We start from the raw sequence: 26,802 nt of genomic DNA on the forward strand, positions 1-26,802 counted from the left end.
TATAGTCTTACATTATTTTCAATATTGGTGGAAAACAACATTGTTTAATAATGGGCAGATTTTACTTTTAGATACATATTGTGTGGACAGGGGAACAGTTGGCATGTGTATTACTGGAAATAGCATGATTTATATCTTAATTTGTGATTATTCAATTATTACTTATTTTTTTTTCCTTGCACTAAGCTTGAATGGAATGTGATTTCTGGGTTAGGATTTAAATCTCGTAAGTATTAAGAAGATGAGACCAGTAAAATAAAGGTTCAAGTGCAGAGACAGTTTGGATAACAGTATCCCTCTATTTAGTGCAATCTTATTTGCCCTTTCAAGAAATGTACACACACACATATACACATAGAAATGTACACATTTTACCATTTGAATGTCAGGAAAAGGGTTGGCAAATATCAAACTCCTAACAACCTCAACATATCCATTTTGAATCCAGAAATGTTCAGTGTCAGACTTCATCTTTTGTGTCTCTAACATTTAGCTCTAAGCGATGTCGGACCATATCACAGTGGACATTGATTCTCATTGGTCTTGTGTCAATTCTGACTTGTTGAAGCCCATTTCAAACTTGTTAAATATTGTGACTATCACTCCTGCTTTTAAAAAGAGTTCTTATATGTTCTAAAGAATTATTTTCAAATAACGGTTAGACATACCCTTGAAAGGAGTTAAACAAAGACTATGTACTTTGGTGGCGTAAGAACTAATTCAGGTCCATCCCCGCTTTTATACTTGATAACGTACAACTGCATAAACTCAAGATAAAAAAAAATAGCTAGAATTTGTAGGGAAGAAAAAGATTAATCCTATAATAATTTTATACAGAAAATAAACTATTTGTGTAAAATTTGAAATCAATGACCTAAATAGTAACATACAAAAAAATTGATTTCCACATCTAACGCCATCCCTTTTCAAATATGGTCAATGATATTGTAATGGTGACAGAAGGTAGCTGCATTTTTTGTTGAGCTTATAGAAATGTGGGATCACTATGTTATACACCATAAACTAATATCCTATTGTCAACTATACTGCATAAGAGAAGCAGTGTATATATTTACAGCCAGAAGAAAGAAGAGCATCCTGCCACATGCAACAACACGGATGGACCTTGAGTGCACTTTATGCTAAGCGACATAAGTCATACAGAGGAGGACAAATACTGTATGATCTCACTTATTTGTGAAATCGAAAAAAGTCAAATTCGTAAAACAGAGTAAATTGATGGTTACCAGGTGATGAGGGGTGGGGCAACAGGATATATGTTGTTCAGGGGTACAAACTTGAAATGAAGAATAAATGAGTCCTAGAGATCTAACTTGCAGTATAGTAAATAGAGAACAATATTGTATTATAATAATCAAATGTGCTAAGAAACTAGAACTTAATGATTCTAACCACTGAAAAGAAATAATTATGCAACATGATAGGTGCTAATTATCACTACAATGGCAATCACGTTACAATATGAGTGATCAAATATACATGTATACACTTTACATTTATATTTAAATTTACATACAAATTTAATTTATAATTTATAAATAATTATGTATTTGCAATTTATAATTTATGTATAAATTTAAATTTCTAGTGTCATGTATCACATATATTCCAATTAAAAATAAATTTTAAAAAGTTCCTTTCTAGCTTATGTTGTTTTGAACCAATATTAATGTTAATCCAGAAACATCTTTCAAATATTCTAAAAGATTAAGCTCATTTTTACTCTAAATTATCGTTGAATGCTTCCTAATAATTTTATATAATTCTCTTTTTCTATGAATCTGATAAAGTAAAATTATGGAAGAACTTATTATTTATGAATATTATTTTTCAAGGACAAGTATGAATGTTCTAAGAGCACATTAATACACTGATGTTAACACGTTTTCTATTGAAAATTCATTCCACCGTATAGGGGATTTTTTAAAGTCCATATGAGAAATAAATGTTAACACTAATTTTTTTGCCAACTGGAAGAAGGCATAAATAAGTTCTTACTCAATGTTCATTCTTTAACTAAATTCATTTATAATCATAGCACAATAATTAAGGAAATTATGTTTCTTAATAGGGCTCCACAGGATCCAGAGCAATGAAGTGAATAGAGAAAAAAATGACTGTGTCATCACACAGAACTCATCCCCATATTTTGTCTTTTTGTGGATGAAACCAACCTATCAGTTTCTTTAGTTTAGCAGGTCAAGAGGCAACTGAAGACTTTACAAACCTGTAGCTCCTCACACGAATTTAAAAACATTTCGGTCAGCCTTGGATGAGCTGTCTCTCGTTAAAAGAAAGGCTGCTTTGTTTCTGTTGTTGAATGATCACACATGACGTGCATGGGCAAAAGGGGCTCTGATACAAGAGGGACTCGGAACAATGTCTTCTGTACCCTGTGCCTCACGCTGGTCCCACCAAGAACAAAACCAAGAGCAACGCCCTTGTATTTTGTTGTTAAACCCGTTGTGCTCACAGATGTGTGGCTGGTATCAAGGCTCAACGTATGTTTTTATGTTGCCTTTGGCAACAGCATACGAATCAAAACTGCTTTCTTCCAACTTTCTAGTCCTATAGTGTCAAATTAACACTAATACACACAAATTCTGATATAAGCTAAGTAACAAAAAGCAACTACTGAAGAATTCGAGATCTTTAAATAAACTCCACAAGATCGTAATTGCTAAAAGAATGAAGGAATAAAGTCAGGTGATAGCAAATGTGTTTAGGGTTGTAGTTAAAAAAAAAATATATAACTTTCCTGAAGATCATAAATGATTAGAAAGGGTGTTTTTAGTTAACAGAGATAATATCCTGGACAACTAAGGTTAATATATTTAAAATCTAAATAAGCATTTATTTGAAAAAATATAAATTAGCATAATTGTATGAAAAAGATACATGCATGTGCGCACACACACACACACACACACACACACACTGTGAAGGCCAGTAACTATGAAAAGAATGTGAAAGATTTATCAAAGAAAATAACCAAAAATAGCCCTTAGGCCACAGAATTCAACTGCTGAGTTATGCCAAACTCTCAATGCACAGCTGATTTCCAGTGCATAAATATTATAAAGATATGAAAACTGTCTAAGTACTTTGTACCCAATCTGATAAAAAAGCATAAAACATAAAATTTAAAGTGATATTCAAGGTATGAAAACTTACATGATTCATTAGAATTCAACAGCATTTAACAAGTGTCATCAATTAAAATGAAATAGAAATTCAAAGATGGTTTAATTTGAGGAAATACATCCATAAGTCTTAACAATCTATATATGTTCTATTTCACAGATGAAAAAAACTAAGACTCCTAAGTTTAAATATAATGCCAAAGGTCACACCCAGGGCGGAACTATTCTAGAGTCTGTACTTCTAGCCAATAAATCATGCTATCCCAGGGATGCCTGGGGGGGCTCAGCAGTTGAACATCTGCCTTTGGCTCATGGTGTGACCCCGGGGTCCTGGGATCGAGTCCCACGTCGGGCTCCCTGCCTGGAGCCTGCATCTCCCTCAGCCTGTGTCTCTGCCTCTCTCTCTGTGTCTCTCAGGAATAAATAAATAAATCCTTAAAAAAATAAATTCTGGTACTCCATAGGATAATGCCACCTAATACAGAGAGAAATTCTGTGAGAGCTGCACATACACACACACACACACACACACACACATCAGAATCAGAAGCAAGCAGCGTATGCGCAGGCTGCCAGCTACTGTGACCGGCCACCTGTTTAATTCTGATCCTCTTAGAAAACGAAGCAGAAAGAGAAACAGATGGAATTACAAGATTCCTAGTTTCTGATAAAAGGAAACTTGAGCTGTGCAAAAGAATGCAGGTCGTGGAGCCTGTGACCCACAGGACCAAAAAACCCAAACCGGTATTTGTGAGTAGCATTCTATCAACCATGCAGGCAAGCTAGTGTCCTCGGTCGCCAAGCTAGTGTCCTGCATCGTGGACATTTTGCACGCGTGTACGTGTGGTGAAACCCTGACATCTATGCTCTTGGCAGGTCTGGAATATTCACGATGGTGTTAGTGACCCCAGGTGCCATGTGGTACCTTGGGCCTCTAGGCTTCATTCGGCCTCCCTCGCTGTGGCTTTGCACCCTACGACCAACTTCTCGCCCACTTCCCCCATCCCTCGCCCTTGGCAACCACTGTTCTCGTCTCTGGTTCTATGCATTCAACTTTTTTTTTTTTTTTTTTTTTTTAGATTCTGCATGAAACAGGGATCACCCAGTGTCTCTCTTTCTTCTTCTGGGCGACGGCAGCTGCACAGTGCTGTCCCGGCTCCTCCACGTTGCTGCACTTGGTAGAGTCTTGTGTTCTAGTACATACACAGGATGGAATACCAGGGGTCACGGTTCCTCTACCCATCCTCACTGAACACCTGGATCGGTCCCAGATCTTATAAATGATGCTGTAGTGAGCGTGGACATGCAGGCGTCCCCTCGAGGTGCTGATTTCACTTCCCTGGGTACCTACCCAGAAGCGGTGTTCAGGTCGGATGGTAGTTCTCTGTTTAAGGTTAGAGGAAGCTCCCTGCTGTTTCCCACAGTGACTGCACCAACTTACATTCCCGCCAACAGCTTACAAGGGTTCCCCTTCCTCCACGGCCTCATCAACACATGTTCTTTTATCTTTTTGGTAATGTTGACATCTCTTTGTGAGTTCTCCGCCAATTCTGTTGCTGTCTCCTCTCCAATTCAAGATGTCAAATTATGGAGGTGTGTGAGGGTGTTTATTCGGATACTGGGGTCAGAGTAAAAAGCATTAGAGTCATATTTAAAATTAATGAATTTTTAAGAGATTCGATATAGAAAACCAGGGGATCCCTGGGTGGCTCAGCGGTTTGGCGCCTGCCTTTGGCCCAGGGTGTGATCCCGGGGTATTGGGATCGAGTCCCACATCAGGCTCCCGGTGCATGGAGCCTGCTTCTCCCTCTGCCTGGGTCTCTGCCTCTCTCTCTCTATGTGACTATCATGAATAAATAAATAAAATCTTAAAAAAAAAAGAAAACCATAATAGCCATATAGAACATATAATCATTTTTGAAAAGTATTTGGGGGGGATTAGAACAGTCCAACTTGAGATTAAAGGAAATGTATGTTTTAGCTACTGATTGAAGACGGGCCATGCTTATTTACCTGCGTACTTTCAGAATCTGGAATTTCAAAAAATGTAAGCCATTCAAAAATCTTTGTTGCTCGGATGCATATACTTGGACCAGTTTATGCAAATCCGTTATCGTCTACGTTAGGAGAACGGAGGAGAAATTAATTTTTCTACTTCGTAAAGGAAATGAATTTTATTAGTTCTTACATACTACACGTGGCTTTGGAGAATTTACTCTGCTTTAACGCAGAGAACACATAAGGTGGCGTCCACCTGGCCTCAAATGCAGGGAGGTGGGGACGAGGTGCAAGCCACCCCATCGCCGGTAGTTCCTTCCTTCCCTTTGTCTAAACCGAGAAGCTGTGGAGGGGGAGCCCCCTGCGCCGGGTCGGCCTGGGGCACACGCGCCTCCCGTGTGAGCAGCAGGTGACACAGCCGAAGGGCACTGGACCAAGTTTTCGGCCCCAGGTGTCCAGGCCTTCGGCTCGGCGGACAAACCACTTGCACAGTGTCCTGTCCTGCTCTTGCACAGCAGCTGGCACACCCTGCACTCGCTGTGCCCTGACAGTGCCTCAGAACGGGGTCGTTTTAAACTCTTCCCACACGCAGTTGAACACAAATGACCTTTTCTCCCCCGACCACACGACTTCAAGGACGTTTCCTTGTGGCCGGGTCGGGGCAATCACGGTGCAGAGAGGGGGGCAGCTGAGGCCGAGCACTGTTCATTCCCACGGGCCCCTCTGCTCACGCGTGTCCCCTCCACCTAAAGCACATCCGGTCCCCGTGCGGTCGGCGGGTTGGTGGGAGGCCCGGGCACACCGGTCCACTCCACACAGGACTCCTCGTGCAGGAGCCAGTTCAGAGCGGAGAAGCCTGTCCGAGAGACACCTGGTGGGGCGGGGGTGCAGAGGGACCCACTGGCCACGGTGCCCTTCAGAGATTCCCTAAGAGGCTCCACTGAAAACAAGGAGCCTGGGACACTGAGCACTGAGCACCCAGGTGGGGTTTGCTTTGGGCCTGGAGCGACTTTCAGAGGAACAGGTCTTCAGTCATGCACACAGGGAGGGGGCTGGAGGAAGGCAGGGACCCTGCAGTTGTTCACTTGAAGGGAGACTCTAATTAGCTCTCAGCTCTTTGGGGCTGATTGATATAGTCAAGGTCCTGCTGAACAGCCTTATTCGGACTGTGCTAGAAGCAGTGGCCTGGGGCCTGGGGTGGGCAGGCCCGGAGGAAGCAAGGCCTGACCCCGACCACAGGCTGGCCGAAGGGACCAACGTGAGGCTTCAGGAAGGGCCTCTTGGGAGGCAGCCCAGGCCTTTCCTTCCACCACCCCCCTGGGCGCACACTGCCTCCATCCAGGACCAGCTTACCATGAATTTGCAAATCAATTGACTTGAGTATTCAAATTGGCTTCTCTGTCTTCTTAAAGGTGATATGATAACACAGGTTTTTATGTTTAAATTCTCCTAAATATTACCTAATGAGTAAAGACCAATATAAGTGGCATGATTAAAGTTCAAAAGTTTTATGATCACTATATTGTACACCCGAAACTAATATCACGCTGGATGTTAACTAACCGGATTTTAGAGAAAAACTTTTAAGACAACCCTTTATCTCTGACAAAATATTAATCACGGTACTATAACATGGAATATCAAGTATGCCACGCTTAAGAAAATACGTAGTTTATATCAGACTTCATAATAACTAAGATTTTTTTGTATCTGAAAATCAATATCTGTGCTTTTCATAAAAGAAGGCAACACCCAATTCTTTGCATTAAGGACACACAATAACGACTATTAAGTTATGAGATTCACATGGTAATAAAATACATGATAGATGTTGACAATAATGCCCTATAGAATGGATCTCTGACCAAAGGAACACCTATTCCCTACATTTCCTTCCTTACCTATAGCTAAAGATATAGTTAATGCCCTATAAAATGGATCTTTGACCAAAGGAACATCTATTCCCTACATTTCCTTCCTTACCTAAAGAACTGAAACAAACAGCCATAGAGATATTTTTAAAGGCATCAAGGGTACCTCAAACATGTTAAGTAACACCGTGTAAACTATAATAAATAATATACATAAGGTCAAATCATACAACAGCACATGGGAAGTTAAATGTATTTCATTATTCTATTATTAGACAAAAAAACCATAAAAAGAAAGATTTAAGGACTCTAGGCCTAACCAAAAGAAACTTTAATTTATGAAATCATTCCAGTATGAAATACACACACACACATACACACACAGAATATGTGGGGTAGACATTTTCATTTTAAAACGTTTGTACTAAAAAAATAAATAAATAAAAAATAAATAAATAGATAAAACGTTTGTACTAAGTGACTAGTTTCACATCCGATCAAACTACTTTATCACTTACTACTTTACCGCTGATTTTCTCCCAAAAGAACAAAAAGGAATGTCAACACATTTTAGACACAATAATTTATAGAAGGTATTGCTTTAGGTTTCTTATATATGGTGAACATGTAGAAAAGAAGCATCCGACTGTTACTATCAAGATAAATAGAAATCTGTAGAAAACTATTACTTGCTACAAAGCTTGAGATTAAAAACAAAAGAAAACAAAAACGAAAACCCTACATGTACACCATGATTACTGTCGGATAGGAACCCTCATTTTGTATTTGATGGCAACATCTACTGCAAAACATTTTATTGACAAAAATGACCCTAACACTGCAGATAAGTTTTCATCACTTACCTCTCTTAACCCTTCTGCTTGGACCTGTGGGCTTATCTGGAGGACACGGGCAGCGTCCTTCGCAGTTGACTGAGAGCTGTTTTCCTAAGACACATGCCTGATACTCTAGTTTGCACTGTATAGAAAGAGAAAAAAAATATATATTTAGAGACATTTAGTTATATCAATAGAAAGTCAAGAAAGGGACAATAGCGCGCTGGTGATTCTAGTACACATGGTACGGAAAAGACAGGTGAGTAACAACAGTATGGAATGCAGCGCGTTATACCTGATTTCACGTCTAGGAGCACCAACTAATTCTGAAGTGTGGCACTTGGACTTAGTTTCTTAGACGTTCTCAGCTTTGATTTTCTCATATGAATAACTGGAATAATAACAGTGAATCTACAGAGTGTTAAGAATCAAACGGGTGGTTTTTTCCCTAAAGCAGCAGCTACCACGGACGGGGCTCTAAGATGCCAACAGAGTCTCAATGAAACCAGCCAGCCAACATTATTATGGCACATGAAGTTCCGTTTTGTTTTCTTCAGGTTAGCTGAATTTCGTTTTGATTTTCTTTGTAAATAGTACCTTTCGTAGCGTTTTAATCCTGAGTATCCTTAACTCATGGTTAATTATTTCATAACTGCATGGTTGGACATGATTTAAAAGTTGTAAACCTACTCCATCTTTTAAGAGGCAACAATTACCCTCCTAGTCTACAGGAAATAGATCTTGCTAATTCTGAAGTAATGTGATTTCTTTAGTGCCTCTGTCCATAAATTTACTCAGTGCAAATTATTTTAAAATTAAGTAGGGCAGACTTTCTGGCTCCAATCGACAAATGCACCAATGACTAATTTAATTCAGCTTCAGCTGATACTAAGAAGGACTGAATACATCCAATGACTAATCAGATTACTCATATCTGTACATTTTTTTCTTTGTCAAATAACTTTCTAATGGACAAGCAAAATTCATAACTAGCCTTTCAACAAATGAGTTAAAATTATTACACGTGGAATGTATTTGTAGTGACTTAGTGGGTTGTTTTGGAGGAACAAACTCTTTCAAAGAAATCATTATTTTTTATTATTTGATGTTTCAGTAAATGAAGGAAATGATTTTGGTTTGTAAAATCATAGTGAATTTTAAATGTGATTAAAATGCCCAATGGTTGATCAAAAGTACAAATAGATAAGAAATTACTAGCATTTTAATGGCAGCCAGATAAGTCATACAAAACTGAGACTTCAAATGCAATACTTCTTTACTGTAACTTCTTTTAGCTTAATATTCCAGAAACCCCCCAAAAATATTCCAGAACCCCATATCTCATCAAATTCTGACTCATGACATAATTTAAGAAAAATTCAAAAACATTAATAAATGGTATGTGAACAAAGCCAAAAGTCAATATTAATTATTGCTAATATTGAATTTTAAAATTTGAAAATATGTTAGCTCCCTTCAAACGTCTGTTATGCCATACTCATTTACATTCTAAATGTGATTTAAGTGTTTTTTTTTTATTTAAAGAAAATGAAAGCTCAAAAAAATGGAATGAACAACAAAAATACATGAGTTGCTAGTTAAAAAAAGTTCTACCTTTTAGATAGCTTTCTTTGATAGAACAAGAATGTTCAAAGCTGTCTCAATTTGCATATGATGAAATTATAGCTTTGAAAAAGAATTATTTAATAAATAAGACAATTTCTTTTTCATCATGATTCTACCAAACACTTTGTTTTCTGTGTAAATTTCTGTGAAGACCAACAGAATCAGAAGGATAGCAAATCCACTCCATGTTTATAGTTATAAGAATCTAGCTTCCTATAATCAGAAAACTATTTAGTCTTATTTATTTATGGATTGATTTTGAAGAAAAAACATCATTGTGAAGAATTTTACTCAATTTTAGGACATTAAAAGTACTATTTAAAAATATTTTTTTAGCTACATCCCCTGATTGGATTTCTAATTAATGACATTCAATTTACTTAATTATCACAAAGCTGAAATATTTATAAAGGTATAAGTGAACTAAAATATCACATAAAGGGCACCCTCATTAGTTTATAATTACCAAAAAAAAATGGAAATTTTGTAAGGAAAGACATGATTAATGCATTCCTGATTATCTAAGACCTTGGTATTGAGAATACTTAAGTTGGGAGTTATTGTGAATAGCAAGCCCCCAAATGATTTTTCATTGGTCAAAGTTGACACTTGTCCGAGAAAGTAAGTTAAAGTCATTTGTTTAATCACAGGAACAAGGAAGAAAATATGACCTCATTATAGGGGAGATCTGATCTGCTCATAGAAAAGACTCCAACCATCAGGGTAATAAACCCTGGGACAGGCTGTGACTACAGATTTTTAAAAGATGCAATCACCACGGCCTTATTGTAGGGCTTACATTAGAGGTTCTCGGGGTGATTTTGCCCCTGGGGGAATCTGGAAACATTTTTGTTTGTCACAATTGTGAGGGAGGGATTGCTGCTGGCATTTGACCTCAAATGTCAATAGTGTCCTGGTTTAGGTTCTGGCCTGACAGTGAAGACAATGAATAACTAACTAAATCTCAAGATCTGTCCATATTTCCTTAGGAATTTTTTTCTTGGTCATTCATTAGAGTAATGCATATAAGATAAAAACAATCGTAGGTATAAACTACTTGCCATAACTACTTAAACTATCCAGAAAAAAAAAAAATCCTGAAAAAAACAAATCAGCAAAAATAACAAAATACAGTTTATAAATGAAACTTTCACTGTGGTCTTCCTGTGGGTCAAACATCGTGTTAAGCAGTTTTGATGCATTATATTTTGATCAATGAGGTTAAGATAGGTATATGTTTTACAAATAAGTCTTTCAAGTGAAATTTAGAAAACAGGCAACTGATCAAAAATGCATGGCTACAAATGGGATTGGAGTACTACTGTAGAGCAGTGCCTCTCACTTAAAACAAGTATATAATTAGCAGTAGCTAAAGAGAGCAACAATGTTCAGCCTCTTATTGTAGTGATAAACATTTTGATTCAATTGAAAAGAATAAATTGGGAATTTGGAATGTTATAAATCACTTTATTTTAGTGTTTGTTTTAATCTACTTTGGATTGACTAATATATTACATTATATATCTTTAATACCTTAGACAACCAATATCTTAGACACGACCTGAGAGCTCATGAATAGAATTCCTCGTAGCTCCCATAGCACATATTCTCCACTTGAGTTTTTCTGATCGCTACTCTGATGTTTCCCAGGCAAAGACAACCAAAGGAGGAAAAAAGACTTGATTTAGACTTGAATCCATTCATTCATTGGGATTTGCCAATTATAATCACCTTATTATGGTAGCATAAATAGCAAGCAAGGAGTGGAGCATAGCAAAAACCTTCGGCAACCCTATGAACTGAAGTGGACACTACACAATTATTTTCCCTTTTGTGACTCTACTTTTCATTAAGAAATAACATCCCATTTATTTGGGGGCAACTGTCTCCTTTTCTCACCAGAGACTCTCTTTTGGAAAACTAATTTTCATACACAAATGTCATAGCGAACCACCCTTACCACAGGGCCAAAGTCCTGTGACAGGAGACAGGTTAGAGGCAACTTCTTATATTTAATTCAGAGCTGAGGAAAGAGAGGTAGATCCTTTACTGGGACAACGCTAGAGACGTGAGTACAGATGCTATTAAGCAAAATCAAAATGAGAAAAGGACCAACAAAGTCCTAAGAATGTTAAAGTCCTGAATTTAAGCAATCTTTAAGGCTAAATGGTAAGCAAGTAAATTTCCCCTTATTCTTTACACTTCAAACTGTTTTTTTTTCTTCAAACTGTTTCTATCAGACATCTATAAATTGGATATTATAAAGACTAGATGAATTTAACCTGACATAAGATGACATGAGCACAGTAAGGACTCTTTAACCCAGGTTAACAAATTTATAATCCCTATCATGTAGTCATGAACCAGTTAAAATATTGTACTGGTTGGCAACTAGGCCATCCAACTAAGCAGAACAGTCAGGAAAACATAAGGCAACAAACATATATTTAAATCTTATTTTACTGAACACATTCTCTTAGATGTAGTATATTCTTTGAATAAATATATTCCTAATTTTCTAAATAGGAATTATTATTACACATCTTATTTTTCTCCCCAAATTAAATGCACCTCAAAATATCAAAAAGATATCAATAAGAAAAAAGAATTCAATATCAATATCAAAAAGAAATTTCTCATTTGACACAGACCTTACAGTATCTTGTAGTGCACCATGAGGACATGCCAGGGAGAAAGCGACTGGACACATGGATTACGGACTCAGAACTAAGGCAATACTGTGTTTGCGGTGGTTTCTCTTTGAAGAGTATCGGAGTCTGTGCATGGGATGGTTATACTACATTCTGCGCTAAACTCAATTCAATCCAATGTAGTCCAAGAATGTCCAGATTGCATACTTCCTCACCTCAGCTGAGACTGAATATCTGCATATAAAGAAATCTGACTCCTGAGGATACAACTTATCTAGTCGAGTTCTAAGATCATGTGCTGTCAAGGGTCTCTGACTCTGTGATCTGTGTGCACAATGCAGTGTTCATCTGTGCATTTTCCTCCTTGTTACGCTGTTGCTGTAAAGAGGTGTCCTCAGACTGCAAAATCTGGTAATATATTTAAAGACTTTAAGAATCAGGGGATCCCTGGGTGGCTCAGTGGTTTAGCACCTGCCTTCGGCCCAACGCGTGGTCCTGGAGTCCCAGGGTCGAGTCCCATGTCGGGCTCCCCGCATGGAGCCTGCTTCTCCCTCTGCCTGTGTCTCTGCCTCTCTCTCTCTCCTTCTCTGTGTATGTCTCTCATGAATAAATAAAATTTTTTTTTTAGAAATAAAAACTTTAAGAATCAAAAATATAGGGGTGCCTGGGTGGCTCAATCCATTGAAGTCTGCTCAGGTCATGACCCCCGGGGTCCTGAGATGGAGCCCCATATCAGGCTCCCTGGTCAGCAGGGAGCATCATTCTCCTTCTCCCTCTGCCCCCTCCCTGCTTGTCCTCTCTTTCTCTCTCTGTCAAATAAATAATAAAATAAAAAAATAATAAAATAAATAAAATAAAATAAAATAAAATAAAATTAAATTAAATTAAAAATAAAATAAATATATATATATGGTGTGCTTACTTTACAATTATCTCCTTTTTACAGGTTTTACTCAATTTTGTCATCAAACCAAAATTCTTGTTTAAATTACTCCAGACAAATGTTGCTTTCAATTATCAGTAATAGTTTCAATCACATTGTTTGGTGATTGATATAATATATACATAACATTAATGAAGTCATTTTAACTATTGAGTTTTATTTTCATCATTTGTGTTAGTATAAAATATGGGCTTTGACAGATAACAGCTCAGACTTTTCCAGAGGGTGCAGAGTGGTTAAAGATAATTAAGAAATGGATGAGAATAGAAAGTCATTATACCAAGTACTCCAAAAAATTAGGGTGATATGTGAGAAAAAATTATTTTTCAGATATAAATGGAAGTGAATTTTTTTTTAAAGAATGGCAATAAGGGGCACCTGGGTGGCTCAGTAGGTGAACAGCTGACTCTTGGTTTCAGCTCAGGTCATGATCGCGTGGGTCACGGGAGTAAACCCCACGTGGGGCTCTTCCCTCGTGGGGAGTCTACTTGAAGATTCTCCCCCTCTGTCCTCCCATTCACACATGCGTGCTTGTGCTCTCTCACTCTCAAGTGAATAAATAAGTCTTTAAAAACTAATAAATAAAAAGAATAGCAATAAGTAACAAGGGATGTATTTTAAAAGAACATGCAAGGAGATGAAAGATTCAGGACAGAAAGTTAAATTTAGCTAACAAGTGAAAAGATGGAAGAAAGACCTCACTGCTGTCAATGATTTTAACAATCCTATAAATATATAAATACTAAGGGGTGGTAGCTTGGACATACATTTCAATGCCTGTGGGCTTTACACACTTAAGTTTTTATTATTAAGTTTAAGTTTTATTTTATTTTTATGTTTTATTATTTTTTATTTATTTTTATTTATTTATTTATTTATTTTTTGATTAGTTTTAAAAACTTAACTCTTTCAATGAACATAAAGCTTGAGGAAATTTCCTGTTTAACATGCTTAAGAAATACCATGAACCTATTTAAAATTATGGACTGTTCTTATTGCCAAGATATATGCTTCACGGTCAGTAGCCCCTACACAGTTTTATTATGCACTGGTAGCAGCGATATACTTTGGAACGTGCTGGAAGGGAAAGACAGGGAAAAGTCGATGCACTTTGTTTTGACCCAAAGACACAATCACACAGAACTTAGTTTTTCCAGGGTGTAAAGCCCCCTTCTTGAGTAAACCCGAGGGAGTAACTTGGGAAGACGCAACTTCCAAAGCGTCATCTGTGGACTCACTACAGGAATCCATGTGCATCTAAGCCTACAGCTCAGCGCACACCATTGGAGAAGAAGAATCACGCAATGTTGACTATGGAAAAGAGGCTGGACCCATGAACTGGGGTGCTTGAGACGTTACGAGGAATGAGTTTATAAAGGAAAGGTGAAGATAACAAGGAAAAACAAGGATAGGTGAGACGGATATAGCTGAAGCCAACTAGTTAACCTGTCAGAAGTCAATAATTTATTGAATATTCTTTTTTTATTTTTTTAAAAAATTTTTTTTTAATTTTTATTTATTTATGATAGTCACACAGAGAGAAAGAGAGAGAGGCAGAGACACAGGCAGAGGGAGAAGCAGGCTCCATGCACCGGGAGCCCGATGTGGGATTCGATCCCGGGTCTCCAGGATCACGCCCTGGGCCAAAGGCAGGCGCCAAACCGCTGCGCCACCCAGGGATCCCTAATAATTTATTGAATATTCTAAGTAAACAGTAAACAGAAGTCAATAACTTATTGAATATTATAAGTAAACAGTAATATTCAATAATTTATTGAATATTATAAGTATCCTTCTAGGATACACATGCATACAAATACATCTACAACTAATTCCAAGTGTCTCTCTCTCTATATATATCTTAATATATATATTCATATATATTAATACTTATTTTTTAAAAAAATTAATAAAACACACACACACACAACTCAACATGAGTTCATACTGAGACCTCTAGTTCCAATCCACCATCTCAGGATTCTTTCCACCCTCCCATTTTCCATGTTTGTTTAAGTACTTTCTCCAAGAACAAGAAACAGATTTACGTATACGATCACTCTATTTTCTCAAATGCCCCAGAGAACCAATCTCACAGCTTGCAGGCCATCTCTTCAGCACAGAAATTCCAGGAACATTCCCCACTAAATACCCCCCACACCTCCAAGCTATATCATAAAGTTCACCGCTTCCGTATTGACTACTGAGCAGTGGATCCACTGACATTGGGCTGGGGAGGGGAGGAAAGGAACCCAACTTTTTTTTTCTTTTTCTTTCTTTCTTCTTTCTTTCTTTCTTTCTTTCTTTCTTCTTCCGGTCGGCGGGCGGGGGGGGCTGGCTGGTAGTGTGAGGGGGCGAGGGGGAGGGCTTTCTTTTTTCTTTCTTTCTTTCTTTCTTTTTATTTTTTATTTTTTTTATTTTTATTTTATTTTTTTTCTTTCTTTTCCTTCCTTCCTTCCTTCCTTCCTTCCTTCCTTCCTTCCTTCCTTCCTTCTTTCTTTCTTTCTTTCTTTCTTTCTTTCTTTCTTTCTTTTTCTTTCTTTCTTTCTTTCGCTGTAGCTCCACTAATTACTGAGAGAAGAGCGCTGGAATCTCACAAGGTGTGAGTGAGATTTGGGAAGGTCTTCCTGCAGAAATTGCTTTACAGATTTTTTAAAAGATTTTATTTATTTATTTGAGAGACAGAGCGAGCAGGGGATTGGACAGAAGGAGAGGGAGAAGCAGACTCCTCGCTGAGCAGGGCTTGATCCCAGGACCCTGAGAGCACGATTAAGCCATGCTTAATCCACTGAGCCATCCAGGTACCCCCCCTTTATAGATCTTGAAACCATTTTTTATATACATACAGGATTAGATTTATTCTATTAGATTTTCCAGGTGAATTACCATAATAATAATTTTGTAGTAACCCTCTTCACCTTCTATGACTTTTATTGGAGAATCTAGTTTTTCTGGCACTGTAGAGCTACTGTTGTTTTGTTTTTTTTGTTTGTTTGTTTGTAGTATTAGAGGACAAATTCATTTAGATCTCCTGTGTTTCTGTACATTTTTTTATTTTGTTAAAGATTTATTTTTGTTTATTTATGATAGACATAGAGAGAGAGAGAGAGAGAGAGAGAGAGAGAGAAAGGTGCAGAGGGAGAAGCAGGCTCCATGCAGGGAGGCCGACGTGGGACTCGATCCCGGGACCCCAGGGTCACGCCCTGGGCCAAAGGCAGCGCTCAACCGCTAAGCCATCCATGGATCCCCACAAGTACCTTAAGTTTAACTGCTGTATTTTCCTTTGCCTAGACATTTCCTTCTCCATTCTGCCTCCCCTATGAGTCCTTCAGCAAGAGAAAGGGGCACCAGCTCCCGAAACCGCCCCACAAAGCACCTGCCAGTACCTCCTGACGTCTTGCCCACCTCCATTCTCAGTCATTCAACGACACGGCTGGATGCCAACAGTTGGTAGCTTCAGAAAATAGGGCAGATTGAGCGGACTGCTTGCAAGCATCATTCCAAAACCAAGGAGTAGAATCAATTACTCTAATTCAATTGGAAAATCAAATGTCTTCCAGGTGGCTGGAAGGTCACATTTGATGTCCTGTCCATCTGTGTCTCCAGAAGAATGTAGCTCTTACTGGCAGTAAGTGAGCAATGATACCACCGTGCTCCTAGAAGGCGTCCAGGCCACCCCTGACTCACTGATCAGGGTTGGGGTTTTGTTGTTGTTGTTGTTTTTGGATACTTGTCCTAGATTCTTCCTTGTAGGCCAAGTGGGGTCTGGGGAATCACCAACATACCCTGCTATTTCTGGGTTCAGTCCTCAAGCCAAGTAGAAGGACTAAGAAAGAAAATTGAGACAAAGCCACCTAGATTGCCAAGGTAAATTGATGGTTTATGGGATTTGTTCAGGTGGTTGGGCCAGGACCCCAGAGTGGGGAAGGGGGACATTGTTGAGGTTGATTTTGTACGCAGATTGGCCTCATTCTTCTACTTGGAGCTTCCTAGCTATTAGCCTTAATTATTATTATTATTTTTATTTATTTATTTATTTATTTATTTATTTATTTATTTATTTATTTATTTTTAGCCTTAATTAAATGTTGCATAAGATACACTGAGTGGATTTGGTCTCAGCATCTGTTGATCATATTCATTGGAATGGTTCACGGGGTGGTGCACTTATAGGAAAATTCTCTGGAAGCCAAAAAGATGTGGATATGAGAAATATAAAGGGGTATTTCCCTTACCTTTATGTGTGCACTTAAATACACTAATAATATGAATAAGTATATATAAAACACTAACTGCTCAACATTTTATATCCATACATATAGAATATTCTGAGAATAATATAAATTCAGGATTGAAAAGCCAAATAATTAGAATTTATTTTTACACAGATTTTTTCCTAGAAAATATGTTAGGATTATAAAAGTTCAGTGATTATTTCTACTTGTTCATATTCAACTGGTTAAGAAATTATATTTCACCTTCATTTGGTGATCAAATTTAACCACAAATGTAATATTTACACAAGAAGAATATATTAGTTAGTTTCTCCTGAGCGAATTTTTTTTTGTTGTTGTTAATAAGACAATTATATTGGAATTTCACCCTCGATTGATCTCCAGGGAAATAACTGATGTCCATAGCATGCTAAACACTTAACACTAATAAATGACTCCAAACTTTCTCATTTCTGTCAGCTGAGTTTTATGTTTACCATCACTTCACTTTTTTTGCTCCAAAAGTCTGTTCCAATAAGTTAATATCATAATTATATAGTTTAATTAAATATGACTTAATGCTTCAATATCAATGCAAATTACAGGGTCAGGTTTCCATGAACACAATGTTGAATGTCTCTGCGTCAGTGAAGATGAATATTCTTTACAAAGTCCATATCTAAATAAATATACACAAAAAACTTCTAAAAGGCCAGTAACTGGGTTTTGTTAAAATGAAGTAACAGTCTACCTATTAGGGTGTCTTTTAGATTCTTGCTCTATTTTAAGTGAAAATCTAGGAATTCACTTATTTCCCAACAATGGAAGACAACAGAGTTTGCCTTGTGTGCCTCAATATACGCCGAGGGGGTAGGAACAGGGAGTGTTGGAAGCCAAATCGATGTGAGAACCAGAGTCTTTCTGACAGATTGCCCCACAAATGCAGACCCGTGTTTCATAGAACATGATCCCTTATCAGGCACCTGCACGTTGTGCACAAGTTTGCATCAGGTGTGCTGTTGAGTTCCTTTCAAATCTGAGATTTTATGATAAAGTCCCGTCACATGATTTCCTTTAATGTGCAGGGGTTTACTACGAGCTTGTCCCCGTCAGTGACCAGCTAACATGTTGGAGCTGTGGTCCTGGTCAAGTCGGCAAGCCTGAGCCAAAGGCACGATCCACAGGGAAGCTGCCCTGAAACGGTTCAAACGGAAACCGTGCACATGGATTTCAGAATGTGGATCTTCCAACATAAAATCATCTCCGCTCAAAGCATCCAGAGGCAGTGACACAGGGTAATGAAATACTAAATACTAATAGACAGAACACATCAGCATGGTGAGGTGTCCGGAAATGCTGGATCTTTTGAAATGTACAAGGAGCTACTAGGATTAGCAACTATTAACTAAGAGAAAGTAAGAGAATGCCTCAAATATGGAAAAGTAAAGAAAAATAAGACATGGCAGTAAAATGAGAAAACAAAATGTGATGTTCTCAAGTTGCAACAAAAAAAGTAAATGCTTCTCCATGAATGCTACTTTTCTAGTTTATAAAAAAAAAATATATATAAAAAATAAAAATAAAAAAAGAACTTAAAAGCAGCAGTGTGAAGAGATCCAATAGTGGTTCTCAACTACGCCTACATATAAAAATCGCTTGAGGAGCTTTTAAAATTCAGATTCACAGGATCTCATCCCAAACCAACTTAAGTAGCATGTCTGTAGCCAGAGTTGGGAGCTTTAGTACAAAATGGTTAACTTTCTGCTTGCTGTCCCTCAACACACACACACACACACACACACACACACACACACACAGTTTCTTACAATGTTAATTCCTAAGGAATTCACCATTTTTTTAAAGATTTTATTTATTTATTCACAAAACACAGAGAGAGAGAGAGAGAGAGAGAGAGAGAGAGAGAGAGGCAGAGACACAGCAGAGGGAGAAGCAGACTCCATGCGGGGAGCCTGACGTGGGACTTGATCCCAGGACCCTGGGGTCATGTCCTGAGCCGAAGGCAGACGCTCAACCGTGGAGCCACCAGGTGCCCAGAACTCACCATTACTAAGTTCAATTGCCAAGGAGTATGTGACTAAATATGAAAAAAAAAAAAAAAAAAAAGTCCAAAATCTCCCAGTGTGTTGTCCCCAGGGAGTTGGTATTACCGATGCCATGTTGAATTCTAAAACATGATTATTATTTATTGACTTCGGCCCAGCAAATGTATCATCCATTTTAGACAATTATTGCCGTGGTCCTATGGATGCTATATTGGAGAACAGCTCCTAGGCCTTACTGAAGCAATACACTCAAAATAGACTTCGCCTCAAGTAAAGAAACAAAGACCTTTATCTTTTGTGTCAATTTCAGGAACGATTACCTCTCAAGTAACCTTGAATAGACATATATTTTGATTTTTCTGGCATTGCTGAATTCAAAAGAATTCAGAAAATATTTGTTCTTTTAAAAAGAAAGATGAGCTAGGCTTCTATTAAAAGTGTCAATCATTTTTTTTTAAACGGGAAGAAATCAGATGTTACAAAAACAGTTCTTACAGAAATTACAAAAGTCCCAATATTTTTTCAAGTAAATCCATTTTTTTTTCATAAATTTTCATCTATTCCTTTTTTTGTGTGTATACATTTTTTAAATACTCTGCTGAGGATTTCTAGACAAGCTGACAATCTCAGAGCTTGAACTCCAATAAAATAATTATTCCAAGTCGGTTAAAACTGAGTAATGAGAAATACTTTCCAAAATTATATCTTAGTTAGGGCATTTGACTAAAAAGTCTCCCTTTGGCTACCTTGTGATAACCTCTTTCTCAGCCCAACCCTCAACTCCTGCACCTATTATACTTTGTGATGACCTCATCTCCAGTTAAGTTGTACAGTGGAAGCGTGATTTATAATTTCCTCTCCATAAATTGAGCTGAAGCTACTGAGGGAATGCAGTGGGTCTAAAAAAGAACCTGAAGGAAGATTATTTGCAATAGTAAAACAAACAAACAACGGACAAACAAATGGATATGCAAGGGAGCCAAAATACAGAAAGATGGTACAGAGACCAAGAGCTCAGGCCTGGGCTTCCATCCTGGAAGGGGCGAGGGGTCCCACACCCCGGACTATAAGCACCTGGCTTCTGACCAGTGTTTAACATATTGAGAATACTCAGCTGAGGGATCAGAAACCTCAAGCAAGGAGCTTTATGAACCATACTAAACCTAGAACTTGGAGTTCACCATTACAGTGAGCTCAAATGCCCCTGAGTTTGCTCAAAGCTGTTTAAATCTCCATCTGTCAGAATTTGCTGAGCCTATTGACAAAGATGAGTGAGCCAAGAACCAAAATAAATATCCTGTGACTCCTGCACCAATCTTCTGTTTTCATCCCCAGGTAATTGGATGCTGGAAAAATAATAAAATTACCATCTCAATAAGGCATTTGCCTCTGTGGTCTTTGTTCTCAATCTAGTACCGGTAATACTCTGTCTTACAGAAAAGAAAAAAGAAAAGAAAGAAAGAAAAGGGGGGGGGAGGGGGGAGGGGGGGGGGTGGGGGGGGGGGGGGGGGGAGTGGGGGGGGGGGGAAAAGTGAAAAGAAAGAAGGACAAGGGAAGGGGAAGAACAGTTTTTAAGACGAAAGGAGGAATGGAAAAAGGGGAAGGGGAAAAAGGGAGGAGAAAAGAACAAGGGAGAGGAGGGGAGGAAGAAAAAATAGAAAAAAAAGAAGAGAAGAGGGCGGAAAGAGAAGAAAGAAGGGAGAAAGAGATAGAAAAAAAAAGGAAGGGAGGAGAAATTGGGTGAAAGAAGGGGGGAGATAGGAAAGAAGAAATTAAAAAAGCAAAAAAAAAAAAAAAAAAAAAAAAAAAAAAAAGAAAAGAAAAGAGAAAAAAGAAAAAAGAGGAAGAAGGAAGAAAAGGAAGGGAAAAAGAAAAAGAAAAGAGAAAGAGAAAAGAAACAGAGAAGAGAGGGAACAGAAAGAGAAAAAAAAAAAGAGGAAGGGAGACAGAAAAAAAAGAAGAGAAAGCATCCAAAAGAGGGAAAGTGGAAAAAGAAAAAAAAAAAAAAGAAAACAACAAGAAAAAAAAACCACAGAAAGAAGGAAAAACAAAAAGAAAAAGGAAAGGGGAAAAAGAAAAAGGGAAAAAAGAAAAGAGAAGAAAGAGAGAAATGGAGGGAAAAAAAAAAAGAAAAAAAAAAAAAAAAAAAAAAAAAAAAAAGAAAAAAAAAAAAAAAGAAAAAAAAAAAAAAAAAAAAGAAAAGGGAGGGAAAGAAATAGGAAAAAGAAAGGAGGAAAAAAGGAAAAAAAAAAAAAGGGAAAAGGAAAGGAAAAGGAGGAAAAAAAAAAAAAAAGAAAGGATAAAGGAAGGAAAAAAGAAAAAAAAAAGAAAAAAAGAAAAGAAAGAAAGAAAGAAAAAGAAAAGAAAACCCGGGGACAAGAAAAAAGAAAAGAAAAAGAAAAAAAAAAAAAAAAAAAAAAAAAAAAAAAAAAAAAAAAAAAAAAAAAAAAAAAAAAAAAAAAAAAAAAAAAAAAAAAAAAAAAAAAAAAAAAAAAAAAAAAAAAAAAAAAAAAAAAAAAAAAAAAAAAAAAAAAAAAAAAAAAAAAAAAAAAAAAAAAAAAAAAAAAAAAAAAAAAAAAAAAAAAAAAAAAAAAAAAAAAAAAAAAAAAAAAAAAAAAAAAAAAAAAAAAAAAAAAAAAAAAAAAAAAAAAAAAAAAAAAAAAAAAAAAAAAAAAAAAAAAAAAAAAAAAAAAAAAAAAAAAAAAAAAAAAAAAAAAAAAAAAAAAAAAAAAAAAAAAAAAAAAAAAAAAAAAAAAAAAAAAAAAAAAAAAAAAAAAAAAAAAAAAAAAAAAAAAAAAAAAAAAAAAAAAAAAAAAAAAAAAAAAAAAAAAAAAAAAAAAAAAAAAAAAAAAAAAAAAAAAAAAAAAAAAAAAAAAAAACAAAAAAAAAAAAAAAAAAAAAAAAAAAAAAAGAAAAGAGAGAAGAAAAGAAAAAAGCTAAGGGCCTTATTTTGAATTTTAAGCCAATAAACTTCTAAAAAACATTATTAAGGATTGTTTAATAGAAGTTCTTACTGGGCTAAGATCTCCACTTAGTTTGCATTGTTTTACACAGCTCAGCATATTAGTATTGGTGGTCCAAAGTGGAAAAATCACCAAGTTAAATTAGAATCAATTAGAATCAATCATTAGAAATGAGGGTGGTGATTTGGGTTTTACTAAAAGCTTATATTCTTTGAGCCGTGTTCTTTTCACATCTTCTTGTCAACAAGGCATGTACGCAAATAAATATTAAAATAATAATGCAATGGTTTATCATCCAATGGATTACTCAGAATGGTCAAAATTCAATGAATTATTTAGAATGGTTTTATTAACAATATTTATAAAACCATACGATTTGTAAGCTGGGGAGTCTTTGAAGATGCTTAGTACAATGGAACAATGGAATTGTTCCATCAGATTGTTCCATGGAAATATATGTGAATTAATCTACCTGAGACAGGCATGTTTAATCTGAGGTGGGAATATGGTTGTATTTCTCCACAATCATCAAGCAAGACCTCCTGTGTGGTCCCAAAAGGAAAAAATCACTTATGATTGTAACTTCGTGCTCTGTGAAACTAAATTATACAGAACTTGTTTTTTTTTAAAGATTTTATTTATTTATTCATGATAGACATGGAGAGAGAGAGAGAGAGAGAGAGATAGGCAGAGACACAGGAGGAGGGAGAAGCAGGCTCCATCCCGGGAGCCCGACGTGGGACTCGATCCCGGGTCTCCAGGATCACGCCCTGGGCCAAAGGCAGGTGAAAACCCGCTGGGCCACCCAGGGTTGCCAATTATACAGAACTTGACCATCTACCAGGAGCATCCTTAAGAGAGCCCCAAACAAATAGATGGGGGCTAATGTTAGCGTGCTCCAGAGACACCCTGGATGCAAGCATCCTCCCGCACACGTACTTCGAATGTTGAGAATGACAGGTTTATTTTAGCTAGATGCCAGTGAAAACTAGTCTCTCCCTTGATTCAACCTGTGCAACCATCAGTGTTCATTGAGTGCAGCCGAGATGAAAATTTGCTTGCCATGTAGCTCTACCCACCAATTTGAATATTACAATCTGCAACCTCATTCTCATTGAATAAATCAGTGTAGTGATTTACGTTTTCACGTAGGATTTGAAAATAAGAGATATATTCATTCTTTCTTGTGCTGAAAGCATGAATTTTCCTAATTCGCAAAGCTGGGACTCTGGACCAAGATTCATCACCAAGATCAAGGTCGTACTGAAATGACCAGTAACATTCTCCATTCTCTCCTAGCAATGCACATCTTTAGAAGGTCAGCAAATAAGCACATGGCAGCTTTACGGAGATGACACAGTACTTAGCACCAAAGAAGTACTCTGCGTACATTTATTGACCCAATCTATCTATCTTACCATTGTGGCGCCATTGAGAAGATTAGTAATTACAAATGCAAGTTTAAGTTGTGAGGACAGATTTATGAAGAGAGGGGATGGCTCATAAAGACGTATCTATGAAACAAAATGTCCAGGTAGCTAAAAATTTTTGGGACTCTCCTTGCAGTAAGCAAACTTAGATATGAACTGAAGAAATTTATAGTTTTCATATATTCTGTGTAATGTGAAATTCAAAGAGTTCCTTCGTAAGATATTAATATGTTTAATAATAGGGCAAGGTCCCACTAGGGAAACAGTACAATATGCTACTGTACTCTTTTTTAAAACAAATACAGTTTTAAAAAATCTAATTTTATAAATTTATCTGGCCTCAAAATTTCAATATGCTACTGAACTATTTTTTAAAACAAATACTGTTTTAAAAAAATCTAATTTTATAAATTTATCTGGCCTCAAAATTTCAATATGCTACTGTACTGTTTTTTTAAGCAAATCTAGTTTTAAAAAATCTAATATAAATTTATCTGACCTCAAAATTTCATGTAAGAGCTTGTGAGCCTACATTCTTTTCTTTGACATAATCAAAGAAAACTTATCAATGTCTTATTCGGTAAAGTTCTTGAAAGCTCCTATATATTTGAGTAATATGGGGACACTGAATAAAGAGGCAGATAATGTAGAGGAAAGAATGGACACTAAATCAGAGACGGCAATACATACTGGTTTAAATGTCAGTAAATGGGTGAAATTTGCTATATCCTTCTGACCTTTAGTCTTCTCATTTGTTAAAAGGAATTTGGGGAGGCTTAAAAGTAATACTATAGAAATAACATATGAGATAAAATAAGTAATGATAATGGCAGATTGTAGCTGCTATTGTTGTTATAATGATGATAATTGTGAACGTTACGGGCAAGCCACGGTTACATTTCTGAACTCTTTAATAGTTGCAACAAAGGAAATGTTGCTTTTAATGTTGGAGGGTCCAGAGTGTTCGCCACTTTAGTATTTCAAATTTTAAAAATTCTGATATAGGGGAGACAAATACGCATTAAATCAGATTCCAAACCAGTGAGATTATTTGCAGTGTTTTAAAAGCTAAGTAAATTATTTGGATGAGTACATGGGAGACTTAATAATTTTATTCAGTTAATCAGTAAATACACATTGCATATTTCATATGAAATGACTGTGACTGTCTTTACCTGAGAAGAGTAGGTGTGACCATCTGAACCACACACGGGGTTGGTATAGGCCACCGGGCACTGCTTGCAGGTGGATGATACGGGACCCCTCCATTGCTTATGGCCTACTCCCGCATCTTTCATGCTGTTAAAACAACAACAATAACTATACTTAGTGCATTTTTTAAAAAAAATACATAAATCGATATTAGAATCATGCTTTTTTTTTTTTCCAGGTCACTCCAGCTCTTGAAGATAAATAATCAGTAAACTCCACGCTCATGTTAAATATATTAATCAATATGGTATTTATTCTTCATGATAATCTTTAATTTCATATATCAAGATTTTTCCCATAATAAAATAAGAATACATTCCTTTGAGATACTCTGCTGGCCGCTTAGTTATGTTTCATCATACAGATTTTTTTGTGTTGACTTGTAGTTATGATGTATTTTTGATAATCCCTGAAACAGAAGCGACAATTGCTCAGCAATAAAGATCTATTCTGTTAAGAACAGTGACAGAAAAGAACACCTGATTCCCCTGGTGTACCCAATGTGCTTGAAAATAAGAGCAGCTTATTTTGAGAGAAAACAGCAATGAAGAACTCTTCCAGCAACGACTAAAATTTAAAAGCCAAGTTAGTGGGTTTAGTGATAGCCAGTCCTCTTTTTATTGTGTAGAAATACCTCAGAATAGATCCATTTTGAGGCTTTGATCTAGAATAACTTGGGAAAACACATTATTTTCTGTTACCTATACTTAAAAGTATTTGTTTTTCCACTTGGATTAAAATGCTTATTGCTCTACCTATTTGTGTGAATGATTTACATACAGAGGGTTAAGTGCTAAGAAATAAAGCAACAGGAAATCTATTCAAAAACACTTAATATTTAGAAATCCTTTAGTAAATCAGTACTCATTCCTATTCATTAAAATTGTTTATAGAGACTAATTCGTTGTGCCTATCCTAATGAGAAAAGATGTTTTACTGGAAACATTTGCTTCTATTTGCTTTACATTTTTTTCATGAATAAGTCAAACCTACAGAAAAGTGATCCCTAAACACTGTTAAGAAATATAATCTGAATTTCTATTTTAGGGGAAGAAGTTCAAACTATGTGTTTCAAATTTTGATAAAATTCCGATGGACATTGAGAAGAATTTTTTATCCATTCTTCTCCTCCCTCCAAACCTGCTTGTCTCAAAATTTTCCATGAAGCTATCATAGCTCCAAACACTTCTCTATATTTCAAGTCTGTAAATTTTGCCAAAAGACTTAAGATTTTGCCTGGCCAAAGAATTCATGTCATAAGAGAGAAAATGAGAAAGACAACCATGCTGCTATTACTAATTAACTAATTGGCACAAAATTCTAATGAGAATTAAAACAATAACTGGAAAATTAAAGACATTACTCAATACCACTTTAGACTTATAAATTACAGAAATGGAGCAGAGGGAAATAAAAGAATATTGAATCTGCATTGTTCTTTCACATTGTATAATCAAAGTAAGGCATAAAATTATGCAATCAGTACCTTCGGAAAAATTATTACCAAATTCAGATACCTCATCAACAGAAGCTATTTTATTAGAAAAAGCTGTATGACTTGGGATACATATATGTATACAGTATATATGTATATATATAAAAAAACCCAACTTTAGTTATCCTTATTCCCTTCAAAGCCAGCATTGCTTTCAAATTCCTAAAGTACAACCAAACACTTTCAAATTCCCCAAGTACATCGATAAAAATGGTGTCTTTTACGCAGACTTCATCCTGCTTAGAATTCGCTGAAGTATCATCAACATTATAAACATTAAAATATTGCATATATTTGTACCAGCATTTTGAATAAGAGTTGATGCCAAATTATATC

The 26,802-nt window shown here is 36.3% G+C and overlaps 1 protein-coding gene across 3 annotated transcripts in view; it reads right to left on the minus strand.

Annotated features, from left to right (window-relative positions):
• Nucleotides 1–26,802, minus strand: part of SPOCK3 (SPARC (osteonectin), cwcv and kazal like domains proteoglycan 3) — a 404,892-nt gene that overhangs the window by 118,555 nt on the left and 259,535 nt on the right. For all 3 annotated transcript variants that reach the window (XM_038559156.1, XM_038559155.1, XM_038559157.1), the window contains 2 exons: nucleotides 24,935–25,058; nucleotides 7,897–8,011 (listed from right to left, as the gene is read on the minus strand). In XM_038559156.1, coding sequence (XP_038415084.1) covers nucleotides 7,897–8,011; nucleotides 24,935–25,058 — 239 coding nt within the window. The remainder of the gene's footprint in view (nucleotides 1–7,896; nucleotides 8,012–24,934; nucleotides 25,059–26,802) is intronic.

This window comes from Canis lupus, chromosome 15, assembly GCF_011100685.1.
Source record: "Canis lupus familiaris isolate Mischka breed German Shepherd chromosome 15, alternate assembly UU_Cfam_GSD_1.0, whole genome shotgun sequence".
Taxonomy (NCBI): Eukaryota; Metazoa; Chordata; class Mammalia; order Carnivora; family Canidae; genus Canis; species Canis lupus.